We start from the raw sequence: 26,086 nt of genomic DNA on the forward strand, positions 1-26,086 counted from the left end.
AAGATTTCCTTCTTTTTATGGCCAACTAGTATTCCATCATGTAAATGTACCCCAGGTTTTTATCCACTCATCTACTGATGGACAATGGGCTGCTTTCAAATCATGGCCCTTGTAAATAACACTGCAATGAACATAGGGGTATAGAGTTTCCTTTTTAGAAATGAGAACATATATCACACTGTACATATTCAATGATAGCCTGCATTTCTATATTTAATATTATAATTTTTATGCCTTCTACAACATGATTTTAAATGTTCTTCTATATTAAATATTCTTCTACAACATGATTTTAAAAGACTGTAGGGTATCCCATTATTTAGATGTCCCTCAACTAATTTCACCAGTGTTCTATTGTTAGATATTTACATTGCCCCTTTTAAGAATAATGACTTGAATCTCTCTTTCTCTCCCTCCCTCTTGATATGCCTTTCTCCCTCCCTTCTTTTCTCTCTCTTTCTTTAAGATAAATTCTAAAAAGTTGAATTTATATATCAATTAGTATGTAAATTTTATGTCTTTTTATTATTTCTATGTGTTAGATTCATCTATTCCTAAAATTTTGTTTATATTCTTAGTTGTCAGTGCTTCAGCTTTCCTCCCCAATGACTAGAGAATGAAGACATCAACCCCAGAGCCAAACAAATTCCCTACTCATTCTGTTTAGCATGGGAAGATAATCCCCTTGAACTTGGCTTCCATTTCTCTTTGATTATCACAAATCCACCATATCTGTGGACTTACAATCCTTTCCATTTTCTTTGCTCTTCAAGCAAGCATGAAGAGTGAGTCCCCTTTATGTTGTTTCTCTATATAGACTCCACAATTTATATATAGTTCCCAGCTTTGCCAACCAGAATTTAATGTTTGGCTCATGAATACATGCTTTCAACACTACATGCTTTTCATTTAAAATGAGAGCAGTCTATTCAGTCATCCACATTTCCTCTATAGTTGTAAATTATCCAGAGAACTTCTCTAGAAGTTCCTTTTCAAATCCTTGAAGAGTTACACCCATAAGGTGTTTCAAATACATATTCTAAAGCACCTTCCTTACCCTTGACCACCCATGAGAAGCATAAAAGCATTCCTCGTCAACAGCTTGATAAATTACATCTTCAAGCTAATGATCTTGAAGCTGTTCTAATTAAAGGAAGTGGCTCTTTCTAGTCTGTTCTGAGGAATTTATGGGATAATATTGACTTTGTAATGCAAAATTCTGCCAAAGAAGTCAGCTTGATGTATAGACACTTTAAGGCAGGACACATTTCCAATAGTTTTCAGTATGCCACGTGGCCAAATGTCATGGTTTTAGACACAAATTAGCTACTTGTTCCATTCCCATTGAATAGTATGCTAAATAAACCCCAAAGACTGTCACAATAAATTCCTGTGTCTAATAAAGAGTCTTACTCAGTCCAGCAGATCTTGTCTAGCAGCTCCTTCATCGTCATGTGATCCCACTCTTCTGCAAGAGGAGCCTTCCATGGGGCATCACTGGGAATCTACATTCAGATGAGGAAGCAGAGAGGGAAAATATAATGTTCTACTTTAAATAACTAATAGTATTAAAAACTCTAACTTAAAGAATGACAATGTAAGTTTACAAAATCCCCCAATAGTGACTTTTACTGGAAAGTCAATGCTGTCTGTGTAGCTTTTCAATTATAGATCTATATACCACACAATCCATATTTAATTTATGATAAAACTTTCTGTACAGTAAATAGAAACTATGTTGTAATTAGTCCATTTACAAATATCAATTACTAATTTCCTTATTTAGAGAGAACATTCATAAATTCAACTCCTAAACAAGAATTAAACAGCTATAACAAATCACATTTAAACTGGAGTTTCAGGTCAAGCTTTGTGTGTATTTTCTCATAGGTTGCTGGTTTGGGCAGAGAGGTGACTGAAAGACCCAGAGGTCCTATTTTGCTATGTCCTGAGGATTTTCTAGATTAGAAACATCATCCCAGGAAGGATGAGTGATATGTGATCTTCTCCCCGCTCACAAGTGGTATACAAATAGCAGTCTGTTGTGAATCTCATTCTTTTAAAGGTTAGAAACAAGTCTACTTGTTCTTGTCACAAATCTTTAATGAGAGTTACTGTGTGCACACAATGTGCTAGGCATTTGTGATATGTTGCATCTTCTTTCTTTTAAGGACTAAACTTATTATAAAAATACGAATGCAGTCACAGAAGCTTTGGAAAGCCTTACCTCTTGTCCCATTATATCCATTGTCCTCCAAAGATTGTTATGATCTACGTAGGTAATTGGATTCCACACAGGTGGGAATGGGCCCCTGAATTTGTATGATTTTCCCTGTGAGATACAAGATATTTTTTTAAGGAAACATTTACTACAACATAAAAACAGTTCAATCTGCTAAGTAGGTAAATGTCTGCAATCATTATCATGTTAGTTATTAATACACAATACACATTCAAGTGTTTTAGTTCCTTATGGCATGAGAGCCCTACTTAACTTTTTAGCAAAGAGATTTCAAATGAAATTATGTTACCTAAATAAATGTAGTGCCACAATAAACACAATAAAAATATTTACCGCTGAAATAGGAACCCTCACCATACAAAATTTAAATGTCAGTTCAGAAGTAGGGTTATCTAAATTAATTTAATTTGCCAATGATACCTGAAAATATATAAGTCAGGATATTTGTGTTCTTAAAGGGTCAGTAATTACAACTATAAACATTATATGAGGCAGACGAGGATGAAAAACCAATCACAGAGGTGCAACCATCTGTAGGAAGAGTCACAAAACAGGACCCAGAAAGCTTTCCCAAAGAATCAGATGTGCTTGCTCAACTCAGAAGTTCCCACAGATCAGCAAGTTCAAAGCAGAAAGATAATTTCACATCATTCCTTGGGGCATATATACTACCTGGTTCCCCCAATATAGTAAGGATACCTCAACACAGAGATAAAGAAAACACATTTTCCAAGGATAAATAATAACACAGGCTACAAGTCATCTCTGGGAATCTTAATTCCATGCATGAAATATAGGGACATGAACAAAAACCACTTTGGGTTTATTTGAAACCTGAGTCAGAAGTCATCTTTCGGCTGAATCAAAGTAATTCAAGATCCATAGTTAACAGAAATCTCACAACCCTCAATCACCCAGTAAAGGTTTATCTCATATTGATTTTTGTAGGTAGAAATCTTGAGCCATAAAATGAAAAGAAATTGCATGTTTGTTCAGGCTTTTTAAAGGATTTATTTCTTTATTTATTTTTAAAATTTATTTTCAATTACAGTTGGTGTACAGTTATGTTAGTTTCAGGTGTACAAACATAGTGATTAAACATTTATATACCTTCGAAGGTGATCACTTGGTTAAGTCAGGTATCCATCTGATACCATACACAGTTATTACAATATTATTGACTATAATCCCTATACTGTACTTCCCCATGACTATTTTTTATTTTTTAATATACTTTATTGATGACGCTAATACAAGTTGTCCCATTTTTTTCTGCCCTTTATTCCCCTCCACATACCACCCAACCTGCATTATCCCCCTTAGTTCATGTCCATGGGTCATACATAGAAGTTCTTTGGCTTCTCTATTTCTTATATTATTCTTAACCTCCTCCTGTCTACTTCATACCTAACATTCACGCTTCTTATTCCCTGTATCTTTTCCCCCATCCTCCCCCCTTCATCCACCCCTGATAACCCTCTATGTAATCTTTATTTCTGTGATTCTGTTCCTGTTCTAGTTGTTTGCTTTCTTTGTTTGTTTGTTTTTTAGGTCCGGTTATTGAGAGTTGTGAGTTTGTCATCATTTTACTCTTTGTATTTTTAAAAGATTTTATTTATTTATTTTTAGAGAGAGGGAAGGGAGGAAGAAAGAGGGGGAAAGAAATATCAATGTGTGGTTGCCTTTTTAGTGCCCCCTATTGGCACACTGGCCTGCAACCCAGACATGTGCCCTAACTAGGAATCGAACTGGCAACGCTTTGGTTTGCAGGCCCATGCTCAATCCACTGAACTACACTAGTCAGGGCAACTGTTTGTATTTTTTATCCTCTTCCCCTTAAATAACTCCCTTTAACATTTCATATAACAATGGCTTGGTGATGATGAACTCCTTGAACTTGACATTATCTGGGAAGCACTTTGTCTGCCCTTCCATTCCAAATAAGCTTTGCTGGATAGAGTATTCTTGGATGTAGGTCCTTGCCTTTCATGACTTCAAATATTTCTTTCCAGCCCCTTCTTGCCTATAAGGTTTCTTTTGAGAAATCAGCTGGCTGTCTTACAGGCACTCCTTTGTAGGTAACTTCCTCCTTTCTTCTTGCTGCTTTTAAGAGTCTCTCCTTATTGTTAATCTTGGGTAACTTAATGATGATGTGCCTTGTTGTGTTCTTCTTTGGGTCCAACTTATTTGGGACTCTCTAGGCTTCCTGGACTTCCTGGAAGTCTATTTCCTTTGCTAAATTGGGGAAGTTATCCTTCTTTATTTGCTCAAATAAGTTTTCAATTTCTTTCTCTTCTTCTTGTCTTTCTGATACCCCATAATTCAGATGTTGGAACATTTAAAGTTGTCCTAGAGGTTCCTAAGCCTCTCCTCATTTTTAAAAAATTCTTGTTTCTTAATTGTGTTCCAGTTGAATGTTTATTTCTTACTTCTGCTCCACATCATTCATTTGAATCCTGGTTTCCTTCCCTTCATTGTAGGTTCCCTGTACATTTTCCTGTATTTCACTTTTCATAGCCTTCACTTTTTCCTATATTTTGTGACCATAGTCAATCATTTCTGTGAGCATCCTGATTACCAGTGTTTTGAACTCTGCATGTGATAGATTGGGTATCTCTTCATCACATAGTTGTATTTTTTCTGCTTTGATCTTTTCTTTCATTTGGGAGATATATATGTGTGTGTGTGTGTGTGTGTGTGTGTGTGTGTCTCAGCAGGCCTGTTACATAGTAAGGGGTGAAGCCTTAGGTATTCACCAGGGTGGGGCAACCCACTTTGCTGCGTTTTGGTGCTGTATATGGGGGAGGGGTCTGAGAGGGAGCAATGCTGCTTGGTCAGCTCTCAGCTTTCAGTCACTTCCTGTACTACCCGCAAGCAAATTAAGCCCTTGTGGTGCTGATTCCAGGGTGGGTGAGTTTGTGTACATTCTAGGACCTTGGTCTCTCCAACAAACTCTCCTGTGAGGCTGGAAGTTTCTTCTGTGGCTGCAACCCCCACAGGTTTTTTCAGTCAAAGGTTTTGAGGCTTTATGTCCCTGAATTTGAACCCTGGGTTGTGCAGCCTGGCTCTCTCCCCAGTTGTTCCTTCCAGTTTATATGCACATGAATGTGGGACCACCTGCTCTGCCAGCTGCCACCTCACCCAGTCCTCCAGCTGCTGCCTTGCCATGTGTCCTCTCCACTCCGGCTGCCTGTCTCTACCCCTCCTACCAGCCTGGATGACTAGTTCTTCTTTAACTCCTTGGTTGTTGGACTTCCATATATAGTTGGATTTTCTGGCAATTCTGATTATTTTTTGTTTTTAAATTTGTTGTTGTCATTCTTTTGGTTGTGCAAGGAGGCAAAGTGTATCTGCCTACACCTCCATCTTGACCGGAAGTCCCATGACTATTTTTATAACTAGAAATTTTTACTTCTTAATCTATGTTCATTCTTGTATTAATTCTGTGATCATGCTTCTCTTCTCTCTCCAACAAGGTTCTCAGGGGAGAGTTATTGTACAGGCTTCCATTTTTTTATTAGCATTCTCCTGAGAAACAGAAGTGATAGAATTTGTTTGTATGTGGGGGCAGGAAGAGAGATTAATTTTAAGAAATTGTTTCAGACAATTGTGGAGACTTGGCAAGTCCAAAATCTATAGGGTAGGCTGGCAGGCTGTAGGGAAGAGTTGCCATTTAAGTACAAAGGCAGTTTGCTGCCATCATTCCCTTGGGTGAGACTCACTCACATTATGGAAGGTAATCTGCTTTGTTCAGAGTCTACTGATTTAAATGTTAATATCATTTTTAAAAATGCCTTCACAACACCCAAGTGTCCACCAACAGATGAGTGGATAAAAAAGCAGTGGTATATATGTATAATCTTCACATTTGTGACAGCATAGATGGACCTAGAGGGTATTATGCTCAGTGAAATAAGTCAGAGAAAAGCAAGTACCATATGATTTTACTTACCCGTGCAATCTAGATAACAATATAAATGACCAAAGAAACCAGTCAGATACAAAGAACAGACTGAGGGTTGCCAGAGGGAGGGGTACTGGGTGAAAAAGGTGAAAGGATTGAAAATTACAAACTGGTAGTTAGAAAATAGTCATGGGGATGTAAAGTACAGCATAGATAATGTAGTCAATAATATTGTAATAATTATTCATGGTGCCAGGTGGGCACGGGAAATATCAGGGTAGCACTTTGTAAAGTATGTGATTGTCTAATCACTATGTTGTACATCTGAAACTAATATAAAGTAATACTGAATGTAAAAATATTTTTTGTTATATGAAAAAATAAAATAAAATAAAGAAAACCTTCACAGAAATATCTAGAATAGTTTTTGAGGAAATATCTAGGTATAGTGGACAAGGCAAGTTGACACATAAAATTAACCATTACACTCTTAATCACTTTATTGAGGTATAATTTACATAAAATGAAAGCATTTTAAATGCAAAATTTGGGGAGTTTTGGCTCATGTATGCACCTCTGTAATATTTAGCACAATCAGGACATAAAATATTCTTTGAAGAGACTAGACAAAGAATATGTATGAATGACCCATACACATGGACAACAGGGTGGGGATTAACTGTGGGAGTGGGGGGCAGGGGTTGGGATAGGTGGAGGAAGGCAAAGGGGAAAAATTGAAACAACTGTAATAGAACAACAACAAAAATTATTTAAAAAGATACAATATGTTCCTATCATCCCAGGAAATTCTCTATTGCCGTTTCCCAATCAATTCCTGCCCTATTTCTTGCCACAGATGACCACTGATCAGTTTTCTGTCACTATAAATTGCTTTTGCCTGTCCTAGATTTAAAAAAAAATACAATTTTGTCCTGGCTGCTGTGGCTCAGTGGATTGAGTGCCAGCCTGTGAACCGAAGGGTCGCCAGTTCAATTCCCAGTCAGGGCACATGCCTGGGTTGTGGGCCAGATCCCCAGCAGGGGGCACGTGAGAGGCAACCACACATTGACATTTGTCTCCCTCTCTTATTCCATTACTTTCCCTCTCTGAAAATGAATGAATGAATGAATGAATAAATAAATAAATAATACAATCTTGCAGTATGTATGATTCCACATTTACCTGGCTTCTTTTGCTTGGACTAACGTTCTTGAGTTTTGTCCATGTTGCATTTTGTTTCCTTTTATTGCTGAATAGTACTTCATTGTATGGATATACTATGATTTGTTTATCCATTCCCCTGTTGATGACTAGTTTCTGTTTTGATCTACTGTAAATAAGGTGCTATGAACATTCTTGTACAGGTCTTTTTGTATACACGTTTGCCTTTCTCTTGGGTAAATGCCTAGGAGTGGAATGTTTGAACTGTATGGTAGGTGCATGTTTAATGTTTTAAGTTTTAAAGGTTGAAGTTTTAAGTGTTTTAAATTTTCCAATGTGATTGTACCACTTCACATTTCACCAGAAATTTCTGAGAGTTCTACTAGCTCCACATCCTGCCCAATATTATAGACTTTTCTTTTATCATGCTTTATACTTTAAATAAACTTTTTATTTTAGAATATTAGATTTAGAGAGAAGTTGCAGAGATAGTACAAAAAGTATCCATATACCTGTCAACTAGTGTTCCCTAATGTTAGCATCATACATTTATCAAAACTGGGAGACTGAGACTACTTATGAAATTTCCAATTTTATTTAGACTTTACAAGTTGGTTGACTAATGTAATTTTTTGTTTCAGAATCCCATGCATGATACCACATTGCATTTAGTCACCAAGTTTTCTTGGTCTTCTCAGGTCAGGTCTGTGATAGTTTCTCAGTCTTCCCTTATTTTTCATGACCTTGAGAGTTTTGAAGAATACTTCTCAGGTATTTTGTAGAATGTCCTTCAATTTGTATTTGTGTGAAGGTTTTTTTTGTTGTTGTTATTTACTTTTAGACAGGGTTTGGGGATTCAGAAGAACACAACAGGCATTCTCATCATATCAGGATATATGCCTGACTTATCACTGGTAATGTAAACTTGATTCCTTGGTTAAGGTGGTACCTGCCATGTTTCTCCACTATAAAGTCAGTACTTTTCCCCTTTCCATGTATGGTTCTTTGGAAGAGAGTCTCTGAGTTCAGTCCATCTTCAAAAGGAGATGGTGGGAAGTAAGTTCTACTTTCCAGAGGGAGAGTATCCACATAAATTTTTTAAATTCTTCTCAAAAGGGGATTTGCCTCTTTCCCCCTGTTATTTATTTATTTGTTTATTTATTTATTTATTTATTTAATCTTTTAGTTATGTTAGTATAGACTTACATTTATTTACTTTATACTTTGAGTTATAATCCAATACATTATCATTATTATTATTATTGTTATTGTTATTTTGCATACACTGTTCTAATTGTGGTTATTGGGAACTCTTATGTCCTTTTGACATTCCTCCATCCTTTTATTTCTTGAGCACTTCCTTCATTACTGGCACTAGAAGTTTCCCCAGGCTCATCTTGTACTCTCTCTGTTCCAGTCCTAAGTTCTGCCATTATTACAAGGAACCTTTGTTCCTTTTATCAAAAGAATGGTATTCAGAAGCAAATTCTGACTGCTAGGTGTATGCTGGCTTAAAAAATAAACAGCTCTATTGAGATATGATTTACATACCATCCCATAAAATTTACATGCCAATTCTTAAAAACTTTTTCATATGCCTCCATCAGAGCTCAGCACATAGACTTACTTAGCAGAAACATATGAATTGATCCATGGGATTACTCTCCACAAAGGACATATGGATCCCAGCCCAGCTCTGCCTCTCCTAAGCTGATTGACACAGAACAAGTTAGTTGCATAATCTTGTTGGGCCCTAGATATCAATCTTTCCAATTCAACATTTCTTAGCCTTACCACATTCCTCCAGAAAGTGTGCCCAGATTACCATGAACAGCTGGGTAAGTGATTTTCTCAGTGTCCCAAGTTCTACATTTACCTTTCACCTGCCACTGATTTAACTGCACCAGCTTCATGAAGCCAGCTTACACGGGTCAAGTCATGGCTCTGCCACTCACTAGCTGTGTTAAGTTGCTTAAGGTCTCTGTGCCTCAGATTACTCACGTGTCAAATGGGATGACAGTAATCACTCACTGATGTACTGGATAGATGAAGTAAATTGATCCATGTAAGTTACTTTGAATAGTGATTGGCATGTTGGAAGTTGTCAATAAATGTAATTACTGCAGCTGCTACACTTGTAATTATAACCTTTGCATGCCTAGGACCTGTTGGCATAGATTGTTGGCACACAGTAAGTTCACAATAAATGTTTAACATTATCTCAGCTTAAAGACAGACCTCTCTGCTGGTAGGGAGAAGGCAAAGTGCAGGACTTACTTGATGTAACTGTTAGATATCACATCACATATATGTACACATATATTTTATCCTTACAGAAAATTTTAGAAAACTATAAGAGAAACAGTAAGTATTTATAATCCCACCAAGTAGAACTCTATCATGGCTATTAACATTTCAGCATGTTTCTTTCATGTTTTTATATATTTTATACATTGTACAATTGAGGTCTTTTATACATGTTATTATTGTCCTGTTGTTTTCAGTCAATGTTGTATTCTAAATATTTCTAATGTTGTTCATTTACTCACTTGGCATATTATTATTATTACATAATACTTCATAATATACATGGAACAGCAGTTCTCAAACTGTGGTCCAAAGACCCCTTTACGGTCCCCAAAACACATTCTTGGAGTCTTTCTAACCACACATGAAGGAAGGTTTCTTTCGTGTACTTCAACCAAAACAAAATATTGCAACACCTTGAATGCTAATGCATAAAAGATACTCCAACCGTCTCTTCTCAAGCCAGGTGTGAATGAGATAAGTAAAAATGTAAATCAGTGTCACTCAACTTGACTTTTTATTTCAAAAACTATTTTCTTCATAAAATATTTTAACTTGTAATAAGGCTAGTGTTATTTTAGTAGAACTAATAGATAATATTAAAAATTCTCAGATTCAATTCTTAATACGGAAAGTATAGGGTCATGTGACAGAAAGCCTACTTGAAGTTCTCAATAATTTTAAAGAAATGTAAAAGTCTGAGAAGTATCGGCCCTGACTGGTGTGCCTCAGTGGGTTGAGCATTGTCCTATAAACCAAAGGGTTACTGGTTTGATTCCTGGATAGGGCACATGCCTTGGCTGCGGGCCAAGTCTCTGGTTGGAGGTATGTGAGAGGTCCCTGATTGAGGACATGCAAGAGGCAACCCATTGAGGTTTCTCAAAGCACTGGAAATGCAGGATGGCTTTCAAGAGGCCAACAAAACTGATTCACATGGGCTCTAGTCTGGAAGAAAAGAAATTTAATCTTCTTTATGGAGGAGGAGGAAAGGAAGTATTGAAAGCTCTAGTTAGGCAAATAGGTTTCCTTTTACATTCATGTGTTCACATTCCTAAGCACCTGGAGCTGTCACTGACACTGTCTTATGATTGTATCATCACATGTCCAAAGCTCGAGGGAGGGGCAAATAACAATGGCAATGTTTTTGGAAACTGCCAGCAGCACTGAAGCACATTAAAGACCTGGAATTGTCTATGTAGGAATAAATTGGAAATATGGTAGATGGTGGTAGCAGCTGAGAAACTAGGCAAAGTCCTGCAGGAGTAATAATAACAACAAATAACAATAGCTAACACGGAGTGTTTAGTCTGTTCAGGCCTTGTTCTGTGCACTCTACATATATTGATTTATTAATTTTCACAACAACCTATTCATATGGAGAAACTGAAGCACAGAAAAATGAAATAATTATTTGCCCAATGTATCAAAACTAATAAATAGCAGCAGGATTTAAATTCAGACAAAGGCTAATGCTTTTGATCATGAAGTTTCCCAGCCTCTTAATTATAATTATAATTATTAAACACCACTTGTCAGCCACTGAGCTAAAATTTTTAATTAAATTATATGCAGTGGTACTTCGGTACTCATCATTAATTCATTCTGGAACTCATGATGGGTGCTGAAACTGACAAGTACTGAACAAAGAAGCATTTTCTCTTGCAGGGTGTTATGACTCATACAAGTTCTAGCAAGTGTGATGAGTCCTGAACAAGCACCAAGTGATGAAACACTTATTTCTTGTCAAAATGCAGTGAGTACAGGGTTTGATGACTTCTGAAACCAAGGAGTAATGAAGTAAGATTGTAATTGAATTCTCACAACAATCCAGTCAGTAAACTGCTAATTGTATGTTTCATTTTACAAATGAGTTTTGATGCACAGAAAGGTTGATAAACTTGTTTAAGTACATCAGCTTGTATGCAGTGGAAAGAAAATTGAACCTCAGTTTTGCTTTTTCAGAGTTTAAGCTCTTAGTTAGGTCTCTTCTATTATGGCCCACTGCTAAGTTAGTTTAAAGGTCTCTCGCTGGAAGGCATTTAGGGCCAGTAACTATTCTTATGTCTATCCTTCCTATTCTCAGGCAAGGAGTAGTCTAACCCACCCTCAAATGGCTGCTACATCAGTTCATTCAACAAATATTTCTTGAGCATTTCCTACATACCTGCCACTATTCCTAGTTCTGGGAACACAGTAGTGAGTGAAAACAGCAAAAAATCTCTGCTCTCTTGAGAGCTTACATTCTAATATGTGTAAACAAAATATGCTAATGAAACAGACACTAAACAAAATAAATAAGAAAAGAGGATGATAAGTGCTATGAAGAAAAAGAGAGTAGGGGAGGCAAAGAAGTGTTGATGCTTTGGCATTGGTTGCAATTTTTAATAAAGTGGTCAGAGAAGATCTCACAAGATGATATTTGAGTGAGACAATGAAAGAGAAGGAAAAAACCATGAAACTGTTTGAGAGTGGTGAGGGGAGAACCTTTAGGCAGAGGCCTCAGCAAGTGTCCTAAGATGGGATTAAGAATAGACTGCACAAGGTATGGGAAGGAGGCAGCTTTATCCTATCTCTTCTTCTATAATATCTCCTTGCCCACTGGAACACATACAGGCTCTTGGCCCTGATTTTCACGGTTGCCAGAAGAAGGTGGCTGCTAAGAAGATGGCCTTTGTGCTCTGGTCAAGCAGTTTCCTTCATCTCATCAGGCCATCCTCATCACTGTATTATTGCTACATCTTTTCTCAAAGGCTCTTTGCCTTCTAATCTTCATTAGTACAAAGCTTAAACCACTTTCTATGCCCAACTCAAGACGTGCCTTCTTCAAGGCTTCTGAAATTCACCTCACACTTTATCAGTGCTCTAAAGATCAAGTTTATCCCATTGGAAGTCCCTACCATACCATATTAGCTTACATTTACCCAAGTTATCTTGACACTATTCTCTAGGTGTTCTGCATGGGTATCTCTTCTCTCTCCAGCTAGTTCAGGAAAGGAATCAATCATTTGCATCCTCCCATAATGCTTGAGAGTGTTATATATTTAATTGATATTTAACAAGCACCGGATGATTGGGTGAATGGTGCTGTAGACTAAATGTTTGTGTCCCCTCCAATTCATAAGTTGAAACTTAACCCCTAGTGTGATGGTATTTGAAGGTGGGTTCTTTGGAAGATGATTAAGTCATGAGGGCATCCTCATCGCTGAGATCATTGCCCTTTTAAAGGAGACTCTAACCCTGGCTGGTGTAGCTCAGTGGACTGAGCATGGACCTGTGAACCAAAGGGTTGCTGGTTCGATTCCCAATCAGGCCACATGCCTGGGTTGCAGGTCAGGTCCCCAGTTAGGGTCATGTGATGGGCAACCACACACTGATGTTTCTCTCCCTCTCTTTCTCCTTCCCTTCCCCTCTCTCTAAATAAATAAATAAAATCTTTAAAAAAAGAGACTAAAGACTTTCTGCCATGTGAGAACACAGCAAACATCAAATCTACTGGCATCTTCATCTTGGAGTTCCCCACCTCCAGAACTGTGCAAAACAAATGTCTGTTGTTTATAGGCTACCCAGTCTATGGTATTCTGTTATAGCAGCCTGAGCTGATTAAGGAAAATAGAATTAACATTAGAAGAGGAATTCTTCAGGGCCTAAGACTGAATCTGACTTAATGCTTTCTAAACAATCAAAATTAATTTCTTCTGAAAAAACTTAAAACAAGTATTTAAACTAGGAAGCTGAAAATTGTACCTCTTCTCCCAAAAGACCCAGTCAATGTCTTTATTATCTTTATCCTCATAATACCTTGTAAATACACCTGCCAAGGGAGACAAGCCTGAGTTTCACAGGGGAGAGTCTTGAAAATTGGCTGATACAGATCCTTCAAAGGATAAGAATCTGTTGAGAAAGATGCAGAGTTTTGTGCCCTTAATCTTCTGCTGCTTATATCAGCCATTTCCAGTCATATCATATTGCAAGCCATCAGGACATATCATTGATACCAAAAGGGTTTCAAAGCACTATGCCCACAGTTAAAACCATTTTCCTGTGCCATTTTTTTTACTCTTCCAATTTGTAGGCACGTAAGTGCTTATTTGATCAAATAGCACAAGCATTTAAAATATCCTAATAAATATCCTTTTACTTAAAGAAAGTAATTTTGAACATCCCCAACATATCACCAAGCATGCACCAGCACTAGCAAAATTCCAGACTGCTCCAGCCTTGAATGATGCTTTAGCTTTTCCAGGAGAAATCTTGGTTCAAATAAAAGCCTGTGCTATAAAAATGCTAGGGATTATAAGAAAGCTTGAAACTTGAAAAAGTGGTTCTTGCTCTTCTTTAAGACAAGTGCCCCTCTGAAAATGCATTGAAAACCATGGGATCCCCCCAATAAAGTGCACACATAAAAACTTTTCTGTACACAAAACTGGAGAGTATACTTAAAGCTTATCTTGGGCCCTTCCCTAAGAGTTTAGGCATTTGAGGTTGAGAAAGTGTGGTAAATACCAAGTGTTGGTGAGATTAAGGAGTAACCAGAACTTTCATCCCCTACTAATCAAAAACTCTGCTGGTATCTACCGAAGTTCCATATGCACATAGCTTCTGACCTACTTCTAGATAAATGCCCAAGGAAGTGTTACCAAAACACATACATGAAAATGTTAAATGTCCATTAACATTACTATGGATAAATAAATTGAGTTACATTTCTACAATGAAATATAATACAGCAATAAGAATGATCTACAACCACCCATAAAGAAAAATCTGATACTAGGTTCATCTGAAACCACATTTAGAGGACAGAGGAGATTCATAGCAAAGAGCAATAAGGCCAAGAAGGTAGCTATGCTTTAATCACATACCTGGAAGCTGTTCTTTGTGAGTTCTTTATTTCTAAACTTAGATCACTGTCCCTTGGTGATTAACTGAAACACTACTGTGTCTGTCTTAACACTTAATGACTCACTACAGAGGGGTTCAGGCTCATGAGAGGGTAGGCACCTGGGTAAAACTGGTGTTCTTCTTCAATTACTGTGGGGTGAGCTGCAGTGGGGAAGTCTAACTACTCTGAGAAAGGACAGCTCTCACCCAGGTGTGTGTATGGATTATCATTAGAGAAGACTCTTGCATCCATCTAGAGGCCAAAGAATGGGCTACACATCCTGGTCATTAAGCATCAGTGCCTTTTAGACTTATGGGTTCCTTTGCATAAAATAACTATCTAATTTGTATGCCATGCTTAGTAATGACTACCTTTTAGTAAGCACTTACCATTAAGTGCTTACTATATCATTCTTTTTTGTTTATTTTATTTTATTGTTGCTCAATTACAGTTGTCCCTCCATTTTTAATTCTCACAAATCTTTTGGGGAATAGGTACTGTTCATAAGCCCTATCTTTTAATGATAACTTTATTTAGGTATAATTCACATACCATAAAATCAATCCATTTTTATTGCAGCAAAATACATATGCATAACATAAAATTACCATTTTAACCATCTTTATGTGTACAATCCAGTACATTCATTAAGTATATTCACAATGTCATGCAACCATCACTACTATTCTTTTTCAGAACTTTTCATCATTCTAAATTGAAATTTCATATCCATTAAACACTAATTCATGTCCTCTTCCAGTTAACTCCTGGAAACCTCTATTCTACTTTCTGGCTCTCTGGATTTGCCTATTCCAGTATCTCATATAAGTGGATTTTGTGTCCTATTTATTACACAGCATAACGTTTTGCATGTTCATGTATTTTGTAGCACGTATCAACATTTCATTTTTAAGGCTGAATAATATTTCATTGTATGAATATACCACATTTTATTTATCTGTCCATTTGTTGGTGGACAACCTTCCCTGAATCACACAGCTAATGAGAGGTTTTCAAATTCAGCTGTACTTAAAGTCAAGCTAGTTTCTCAGCTCACGTCACATCTCAATCATCAGGAGATCCCAGATCTGAACGGCCACAAACAACAACAGGCACAAATATGGCCAGCCTCATAGTCATGCCACTCAGTCTGCCTAAATGTAATTGTGACTTTTAAAGCCCTAGGTAGAGAGACAAATGAAAAGATTAACTATCAAATTAGACCTAACACTGTATTTAGCCAAACAATGCAGAGAATCAAAATTTTCTTACAGATTGGCTTAGACAGACCCAGGAAAAAAATCACTAAGCATCATACTTCTAAGTGTTACTAACACTTGAACAATTTCTTCTTTCACTCAGGAAAAACATATTATCCACAAGGTGTGACACAGGCACCATGTAATGCTCTGGAGATACAAAAATAAAATAAGACATAGTCCCAGGGTCAAGGACTTTTAAAGCCCAGCTGAAGAGGCACCTCCACAGAAACAGAGAATTATAGCATCATAATTAAAGCATGGTACATGGCTGGCTTCATGACCATTACCTGGTTATATGGCTGTGTATTGCAAAGCTCCTTAGTGGAACCCCCAGTCTTTGGGTATAGGGAGTTATTTCATGAAGAACACAGTCAGCAAGATTCATGACTGCATCTATCTTATCCCAGACACTGCTACACCTCTTCATCATGAGTCATATCATTAGCCAAGTGGCAAGGTCTACAGAAGCCCCAATAAGTAAAGGCTGGACTAAAACCACTAAAGAGAAGACTACCACTTGGACTACCCAAGTGGTTAATATGGTGGATACTGTGATAAGCTTGCCCACATCCTCATTCAGAAATAAGGGACTTATTTCTTCAGCTGGTAGGAGTGTTCCTGGCAGGAAACCCTTGGTTCTTAGCCTCTTCAGGGATTACCCTAGCTGCAGAAAAACTACTTTTCCCAAGGTTAGGCCACCTTCTCTATGCAACAAGTCCAATGACTGCCTGACTGATGTGAGGGGTCATCTTCAGAATTCCTTGCAGAGTTGTCTGAGGCTTTCATTAAAATTACATTACAGTTTTACTACTCCTTCCACTAGCTCCTGCTTCTTTCCCCTCCTGTCCACAGCTGTTGGTCTCTGGAGCACTCCCTAATAACCCTCCTACATACTAATCTCCATCCATGGGTCAGCTTCTTTGGGAGCAACACCACAACAACTATTCATTGGAATGAGCACAACAGACTGCAGCAATGAAAAATGTGTAGACCCCAGGCATATGAGAATGGGAGTGTTTTCTTTTAGGAGGATCACTGGGGAGTTCACAATCTTCTTTTTCTCCATGATCCTCACTGACTGCTAATGAAAATGACAAATACAGCAATAGCTGTATTGCTATTACAAACATACTCAGACTGAAAGGAGGGAATTGAGAGAGTCTGTTATCAAATGTAAGGCCTACAAGGCAAAGCTAGTTTTTACATTATAGATGATAATTTTAAAATCTCATTAATGTTCATATAAAAGTTTTTTTTTCAGGAGCAAGAGTAAATTTGCTATCTTAAAAATGTCTCCAAAGACCTTTAAAAAATCTCTTATGATATAATTTTGAGTTATTTAGGAAAAGAACTTGGAGTTAAAATCCACATGATCTCCAAACTCCAATGAATTTTAAATAAGTCTAAATATTAAAATATTCTCTTCCATCCATTTTAACATCCTCTGACAGCTGCATCAGCTTACATGTAATCTTAAATTAGAGGAAACAACACTTTGGTCTCACTAAAAGACTTCATAAAACACTCCATAAATAATTAACACAGAAGACAGTTTTCTCAGCTCTAATATTCCAGTTTAAATAATATATCTAATGTGGTTTTTCATAAACAAAAATATAGATAAAGTAGTGCTTGTTAAAATAACCATCATTAAAGAGTTGTAGAATTGCATGCCCATATAGATATGTTATGGTTGGGAAAAATTTTACTATGTAAGAGCAATATTATGATAATATGTAATTGGTCTTTGTCTCCATTTCCTGGTACAAAGGTTCCAAAACCTTTGGAATTTCCTAAGTGATAGCAGTGGGAGAAGTGTCTTTTATTATTTACGACCAGCCCCTTTCAACTCTACTTGAGTTTATTCTAATGAGGTGATTCTTTGTGGACCCCTAGCTATCTTCAGGATTGCCAGAGGAACCAAAGACATGATTAGAAGCTTAGCATGTTTAACCCATCCCCAGACCTATAGGTAGAGTATGAGAGGGCTAGAGATAGATTTAATCACCAATATTGAATGATTTTATTGATTATTGTCTACATAATTAATCCTCTATAAAAACTCCTAAAGAAGGTGTTTAGAGAGTTTCCAGGTTTGGTGAACAAGAATGCATCCACATGCCTGGAGGGTAGTGCACATAGTAAATGTGTAAATACTGAGTAATATTATTATTAATGCCCCTATACTGTCCTTTCTACAAACTCTATGGGAACAGAAACTCCTGTGCTCAGAAACTTTTAGGACCTCATCCTATAAACTTTCATCAGGCTGTCCATCTGTATCCTACATAATAAACCAGTAGTAGTAAATAAACTGTTTTTTTTCTGAGTTCTGTAAGCTGTTCTAGTTAATTTTTGAACCTGAGGAGGGTATCATGGGAACATCTGACTTATAGTTAGTCAGTCAGAAGTATGGGAGGCCTGGAATTTGCAATTGGCATCTGAAGTGAGGGCAGTTTCATGGGACTGAGTCTTTAACTTGAGGAGTCTACATTAACTGTGGTTAGTTAGTGTCAAAAATGAATTGAGTTGTAGGACACCCATTTGGTGTCCAGAGTTAAAAAACGGGTTGGTGTGGAAAGAAAAACACACAATTTTGATGCAGAAGTATTGTAATTAAAAAAAAAATAGATCATATTAAGATGTAAAGTGAATTTGAAGTGATTGATATAGGACAGTAAAGAAATAAAACCAAATACTCAGCTTAACTATGATCATTGCAAACCCTTACTTTGGAATGTTTAAACATCAGAAATCCTTGGAAATTATCCATTTTTCCATCTACATACATGTGATTAGAAGTGGTGGTGGTAGCGAAAATGGCACCAGAAGTTAGACTAGTGGGATCAAACCAGACCTTGGTTTGTCAACCTCAGTACTTGAGTTCTGGCTAAGAAAGAATTCAGAGTCAAAAATCATACTATAAGAGAAAGAATATGGACAAAGCCAAAGGGGGTAGGTTCAAGCGTGGGAGGTAGAGATGGGTGGGTCAGGGTGCATAGTGGGATGAAAATGGAGACAACTGTACTTGAACAACAGTAAAAAAAGAGAAAGTCACAGAGGTAGAAGAAATAAGTTTTAGAAGAAAAGAACTCAGGAAACAAGTTACAGAGGCAAAAGAAGGGTCCTGGAAACTTAAGAGAAAGAAAAGGAAAGGTAGCGTGCAGAGGAGGGCAGGGAGAAGGGAAAGGCACAGGGCTGTGCTCCTGGAAGGGAGAGTACCCTGTGTCCTCTGTCCTAAGGGCTTTTAAGGGTGCTGATTTTAGGGAAGATCCCTGGGGAGGATCCCAATAGAACATTCATCAGCTTTCCAGGTGTGTCCTTTCAGGGTCATGGTCTCCATTGATTGGTTAGTGCCAGGGAAGAGGTCATTAGTTAATGCAGTTGGACCTGAGGCAGCCAAGATGTCACTTGTCTGGTTTTGCTGCTTTTCTGGGCCTGGAGCTGAAACACAACTGAGGCCTAGATGTATCTGATGAGGGTCAGAACTTCATTGTCCAGGGGGCTTAGTGTGTAAGGGCTATTCTCTGGCCCCCTTGTTCCATCCTCTTTTAAGGGGGTCTAACCCTCATGAGTAGTAACATGCCAGGAGGGGAAAGGTAAGAGGGGGGTCTAAACCACACGACCATTGATATAAAAGATCACAGGGTCTAAAGTGCATGACCAGCAATATGCTAGGGCAGGAAAGGTTACCCTGAGGGTGAGATCCTTGTTTTCACAGTTTTGACCACTGCTAAGCAGCTGGGGCTTTCTGTCCTGGGACCTTCCATATCTGGGTTATTGTCCTTGCTCTGCTCAGGTCTGCTTAACTGCCTACAACTGAAGTGAAAGCACAACTTGTGATGTTCAGCACAACACTAGGTAACATGGTGAATTTAAGCAAACAACTTCAACTACTGGGTCTCTGTATAATGTAAACAGAATCATTATTATCATGATGTCATTGCCAGCAATCAGTGAGATGATACATATGCACTCTAACAGAGCACCTTGCATATAGTAAATGTGTAAATACTGACTAATATTATCATTACTGTCCCCAACTGTGATTTAAAGGTTGAGAGCTTTGGCACAGACTAATTGTATCACCTTAGGTAAATTACTTTATATCTCTGACACTTTTGTCATCTGTTAAATGTGAGCAAAGGCACAGGACTGAGGTGAGGATTAAATGAGATAATATATGCAAAGTGATTATAAGGATATTATTATTATTTTAATAAATACCACAATGCCCCTTTATAAACACATCTTGAGCCTCCCATGAAAAGAGGCTCTTTGGGCCCTCTAAAGAAACCCCATGCATGACTTGTAGCAGAAGGTGCAAAGCTTCCTGCCAATACATCACTCTGCATGCTGGGATTTGCGAACAGAAAAATTAATCTCCCACTGCTCACCCTATCACCTCCCTGTCAGGGAAGGTGCTCAGCAAGTCACCTTCTCTGTCAAGCCCTCCCTAAACCTCCAACCCTGGACCCTGAACTCCAGTCTCAAAGAGCTGCTCAGCTAATCCCAAACAACTGCACCATTTGCCTACCCCAACTATAGCCTCACTGATGTCACAGGTGCAGGATAACAAGTGCATCCCTAGTCTTTCAAAGATATCCAAATGCTTTTGATGTCCCTAAACTATACAGAGTAATGAGAAGATGAAAAACCTCTTTGTAAACTGGGTACAGACATAGTACAATATAGAGGAGCTGGGGAGAAGCATTAGTACTTCTAAAATAAATGATTTTTCTCAACATGGCGTTTTCTTCAGATGTCAGTTATTATCATCTTTGGGTTACCAGACTATCATTTTTGAATCTTATAATACGTGATGATCTAAGTCTGGAAACATTTTGTGTGTGTGTGTGTGTGTGTGTGTGTGTGTGTAAAAATCCCCTCCTAGAGGGTTTCTCTACCACATAATAATGATAAAAATGGTGAAGTGACCTAATATTTATAAAGTCATTTTTATATATTATCATATTTAATTTCCATGAAAACACTAGGAGGTAGAAATTAACAGTCCTACTTTACAGACTAGAAATTGAGGCTTCTTCAAAGTAGTAAATTACATATCCAGGATCCATAGTGCATTTACTGAAAGAGGCCTGTGACTCCAGAGTTAGTCTACCTTTCTCTACAGAGAGGTTCTCATAAGATGAAAATTCATGTCCTTGAATGTATCCAATACAACAGGTATTCTACTCTCCATTAAATAACTCACCCAGTTACATAATTGTTCTCTGATTAATGCTGGTACAGATACCAACTTTTCACTCTACACATTGTTTGGAGAAAATGTTTACTTTCTCTAATCATACAAACAAAAATGATGATTCACTGAGTTGGAAGATTCCTCCCAAAGAAATTCAATGCTTTGAAATAAGAACTCCACTTTGAAATAAGTCAAAGGAAACTTTATGCATAAATAGAAAGGTTTCCTTGGCCCCAAAAGGAGCTTTACTGCTAGAAATATTGATCCATTGTGGTAAAATTGTGTTGACTTAGGGAAGAGTCACTTCTGTTTTTGCAATTACATTTTATTGATGATTATGGTATTACAGTTGTCCCAATTTTTCCTCCTTTGCCCCCCTCCATCCAGCAGCCCCCACTCCCTCAGGCAATCCCCTCACCATTGTTCATGTCTATGGGACATGCATGTAAGTTCTTTGGCTACTCCATTTCCTATACTGTACTTTACATCCCCAAGAGTATTCTGTAACTACCTATTGTACTACTTAATCCTCTCACCTCTTCATTTAGGAAAGTCAAATCTAGGTCTCTGGGTCCTAAGCCTATGATCCTAATCTTTATATTATTAAATACAGACTGGTTGCTTTATCTTTTGACTTTCCCACACAAAATACACTTGATAACATATTTTTTCAAGGCTATGAGGAGCTTTGCTATGATAATTACAATGTGTCTTTGAGTCTATTTCTTTCATAGTGAGGAGAGACACTCTTTAAGGTGGACTGTATAATAATTCATGGTTTCTCTTCAAGTTATAAGCATTTACTTATTTTTTCCTTTTTGGCATTTTTTCAACTGCTTCACCTTTTCCATCATCAAGCCTGTGTATTTATGTACAGAAAGTCTGTTACTATACACACATTTTCTTTTTTTTATCTGTTTCATTTAGACTCACTCAAAATTAATCTATTAACTTAGAAGATTCCTAAAATACCACAAACACCATTTTTATGCATAGCTTCAATTTTAAAATTCCATTCAGGGATATTGTTTCATATGATTGCTGTAGATTCCAAAGCAAGCCAGAGGGTGCTAGTTAACTTATGCTGACCTAATGTAGGTTTAAATGATGACCATGGTCATGAGAAATGCAGGATAGTCTTAGGGTAGTTTCAGAATGTTCCTCTTCAAAATTATTGAATGTCTGTTGATATCACTTATGTTTTCCAAATGTACATATATCAGTTTGAATAAAATACTATAATCTTTGGACCTGGAAAACAGAGCAAGATCTTATGAATACTATCATCACCAATTAATGAAATGAAGTTATATAAATAATTGTGATGACAACTTAAGGATTCACAACATGTGATAAATTTCAGTTTTGTGAGAATTTCTAGGGTTGAATAAGCCAGATACTCTAAAATCATGATAATATATATATTTTTTGGCAGGTTTTTGGTTAAATGCCAGGATGAAGAAAGATGATCAGCCTTAATAGGAAAAGGTGTGGTGTTTGGGGTGAACTGACATTTATGAAACAGAAATATATACATGTTCATGCATTTGTGTGTGCCCATGCATACACACAATTTATTTACTCAAGAGCAAACTTCTGTGGGATATTACTTTTAAAACAAGTCAGATCATGTTAGTTCTCTATTAAAACCTTTCTGTGGGTTCCCATAACACCCAGAGTAAAACCTTATGTTCTTATAACTGTCTGTAGACCCTCTGCCATCTAGTGCCGGATGTTACCTGTCTGACCTTCCAGTGTTGTGCTGGAGCTTGTCCATACTGGTTCATGAGACCAATTGATTGTGTTCCTCTCTTATCAATTCTGCATTCAGTAGTGATAAGTTGGTAGGTTGACATGACCCATGGTGAAGTATTTTTACCATGCAAACCTTACAGATGAGAGTTAGTTTTTTGGTGAAATGTCACTTCCTCAGTGAGGCCCTACCTGATTATTCTATTTGAATTTGGATCCTACTCTCTCAAATCTCTACACCCCCATTTTCTATAATAGTCAGGATAATTGTTAATTTTCAAACATTGCTGAGATATTTCATTACACATTGCTTTAGTGTATATGGGAGATTTAATAGATCTAACTCAAAAGTTCAAACCCTTTGTAGACATGAGAATTCTAATAGATTTTGAAAGCCAAAGCTTTTTGCATAATTCAACAAATTGGTGGTTAATGGGGTTATAACTCCAAAATGTATTTTAAAATCAACTCATATATACATTAGCATTTAGAATGTTAAATTAAAATTAACATTTTTAAGTTTCAGGCAAAGTAATATGTGAATGTTTGGTACATCTGAATTAACTTCATTTTTAAAAAATCTGTATTTTATACCATTTTTATTTTGCATTTCACTATGTTTCTTGATTATACTTGTTACTATAAATAGAAAGCAATATAAAATTAAACATGGTAAATCGCAATTCTATCTTAGGTATATAAATTGTTTTTTCCACATATTTTGTTTGTTTACTGCCTGTCCCCCCTTGCCCCAGCTAACACATAAGCTCCAGGAGGTCAATAATTTTTGTATGTTTTGTTTGCCTCTGTACTTGTAAGTTTATTTATAACTTAATTATGGACAAAGGGAGTAGTCTTACATTATGGAATTTTGGTGGTAGCTGATGGTGTATGAATTGAAATGGGGGGACTGGCCTATTGACGTTATCTAAGTTAAGTACCTTTTTTTCATATAGTACTATATTACTTGTAATAAAATATTTAAGTTTTGCCTCTAAAAGCAATACCAAATAAAGGTCTACTCAATTGTGCCTTATAAGGACAGGCTCACAAAGGGGTAATGACACATTCTTTAAGTCATTCATGCAGGAAACATTTACCTAAAGCACACTATATGCCAGGTCCTTATCCTAGTGCTGGAAATACCATAGTGGACAAAATAGAAAAAATCTGCCCTCTAGGAGAAAGCATATGAAAAACGAATATGATATAATGTTAGACATCTGTAAGTACTATGAAAAAACATTCAGGCAGAGAAGTGATAACTTAGAGATAGAGAATAGCAGGTTGGAGGGGAGCTACTTTTTAATACTTTTTAAGATGTCACGTTATCAAGGAAGACCTCTCTGAGGAGCAGATGTTTGAGTTAAGACCGGGAAAGAGCATTCAAAGTGGAGGGAATATAAGCATGTTTTGGTTATATTGCTATATAAAGAAATAACCCCATGTCTTAAAAGATTAATCTATTAATATCTCTCATAGTTCTATGCGTTGAATGGGCTCAGCTGAACAGTTCTTGCTTGAAGTCACTCATGTGGCTGCATCAGAGAGTGGCTGGGGCTGGAGTCACTTGAAGGCTCAATTGTACTGGAAGTCCAAAACAAGTTCACTCCCAAGTCTAGTGCCCTGATAAGAATAGCTGAAAGGCTGGATGCAGCTGGGACAGGTGACCAGAGTGCTTGCATCTGGCCTTTCTCACCTGGTGGTCTAAGTTATTTGGACTTCTTACATGGCATAACTCAATGTTCCAAAAGTGATTTTTCCAAGGGAGAAGTGGAATCTGCCAGTGTCTTAAGGCCTCTGCCCCCAAACTGGACCTACATCCACCTCTCCTTCTCTGTGAAAGGAATGTCGAAGAATATGTGGCCATCTTTAATGTGACTCAAAGTGCAAAAGTCCTGGGGTAGGAAAAAACTTGGCATACTAGAAGCCAGAGTGTCCAGACTAAAGTGAGTTGAGTCAGGTGGTTGGTAGGAGCATATCACATAGGTTCTTGTGGGCCATGATAAAAATTTAACTTCATTCATTCTTCTAACTTATTTTTAATTGATTTCCTTCCAGAGTTCTAGAGTCAAAAAACCTTAGCTACAGCCTGGATACATAAATGAGATATCAACAATGATCTGGGAGAAGTGCATGGAAACAATAAGAGAGAAACATGAGGTCCTTAAAATAGCAGCAGGACAACTATCCTATCCTTAGAAAGAGAGGTAGCAGCTTAAAAACAACCTGTTGTTCTTAGATGGACTGTCATCCTTTCTAATCTAAATGATCAATGTCATTAGGTATCATAATGGCAACCTTCAACTGCCAAAATATCTATTCTACTTAAGTTATCCTTAAATACATAGTTTTACTTTCTTTTTCTATCTAAGCAGAAATTCATACATACAGAAATGTTTTTCTAACCATATTGGTTTATAATTTGCAATGGAAAAGTGAAATGAATGTGAGATATTTATCTGGTATAACACAGAGTTCCAGTAGTGTTACTGGAATGAGCAGCTTTAATGCTTTTTTAAAAATTTCTGGATTAAGAATGAAATAAAATGGTTCGATGTCTCTCAATAGCCCTTAATTTAACAAAATGGACAGTTCATGTCAGTGACCTCCTTAGGCTCTTTTTTTTACTTGCTAATTTTATTTAGTTTAATTTAATTTATTTTATTTCAAAATCTGGTAAAATATATACCAGATTTCAAAAGCTTAGTACAAAAAAGGATATAAAATATCTTATTAATAATGTTTTATATTGAACACATGTTCAAATGATAATATTTTAGATATTCTGTATCATTAAAATAAAAAGTAATCACCTGTTTATTTTTCAATATGGTTGCTAGAAAATTTAAAATGACATTTGTGGCACGTGTTATATTTCTGTTGGACAGTGTTGTTTCAAATTTTAATGAGTATTCTAAGATTTCATGTATATGTCAAAAAGGGGGAAAATGAATGCATTTTGACTCTCTGAATTTAGGTCATTTAGAGGTTAGTAAACTCAGACACACCCACTGTCTCCTGAAAGCTCTACTAGAGAGTCAGCACTGCCACGTAGTAACCTGTAAGAAGCAGTCTCAGTGGAGCCAAATAATAACTACTATCCTATAGGCAGGCTCTAAAGACATCAAAACACCCCTGGCTGGTGTGGCTCAGTGAATTGAGTGCCGGCCTGCAAACCAAAGGGTTGCCGGTTCGATTCCCAGTCAGGGCACATGCCTGGGTTGTGGGCCAGGTCCCCAGTTGGGGGTGTGCAAGAGGCAACCACACATTGATGTTTGTCTCCCTCTTTTTCTCCCTCCCTTCCCCTCTGTCTAAAAATAAATAAAATAAAATCTTAAAAAAATAAAGACATCAAAACAGAGCTGAA

General features: G+C 37.1%; 1 protein-coding gene across 4 annotated transcripts in view; it reads right to left on the reverse strand.

Moving 5' to 3' along the window:
* LOC114505317 (amine oxidase [flavin-containing] B) overlaps positions 1-26,086 on the reverse strand; it is a 115,843-nt gene that overhangs the window by 25,814 nt on the left and 63,943 nt on the right. For all 4 annotated transcript variants that reach the window (XM_036017074.1, XM_028523205.2, XM_036017073.1 and 1 more), the window contains 2 exons: positions 2,228-2,332; positions 1,414-1,505 (listed from right to left, as the gene is read on the reverse strand). In XM_036017074.1, coding sequence (XP_035872967.1) covers positions 1,414-1,505; positions 2,228-2,332 — 197 coding nt within the window. The remainder of the gene's footprint in view (positions 1-1,413; positions 1,506-2,227; positions 2,333-26,086) is intronic.

The sequence above is a fragment of the Phyllostomus discolor genome, chromosome X, assembly GCF_004126475.2.
Source record: "Phyllostomus discolor isolate MPI-MPIP mPhyDis1 chromosome X, mPhyDis1.pri.v3, whole genome shotgun sequence".
In the NCBI taxonomy this organism is placed as follows: domain Eukaryota; kingdom Metazoa; phylum Chordata; class Mammalia; order Chiroptera; family Phyllostomidae; genus Phyllostomus; species Phyllostomus discolor.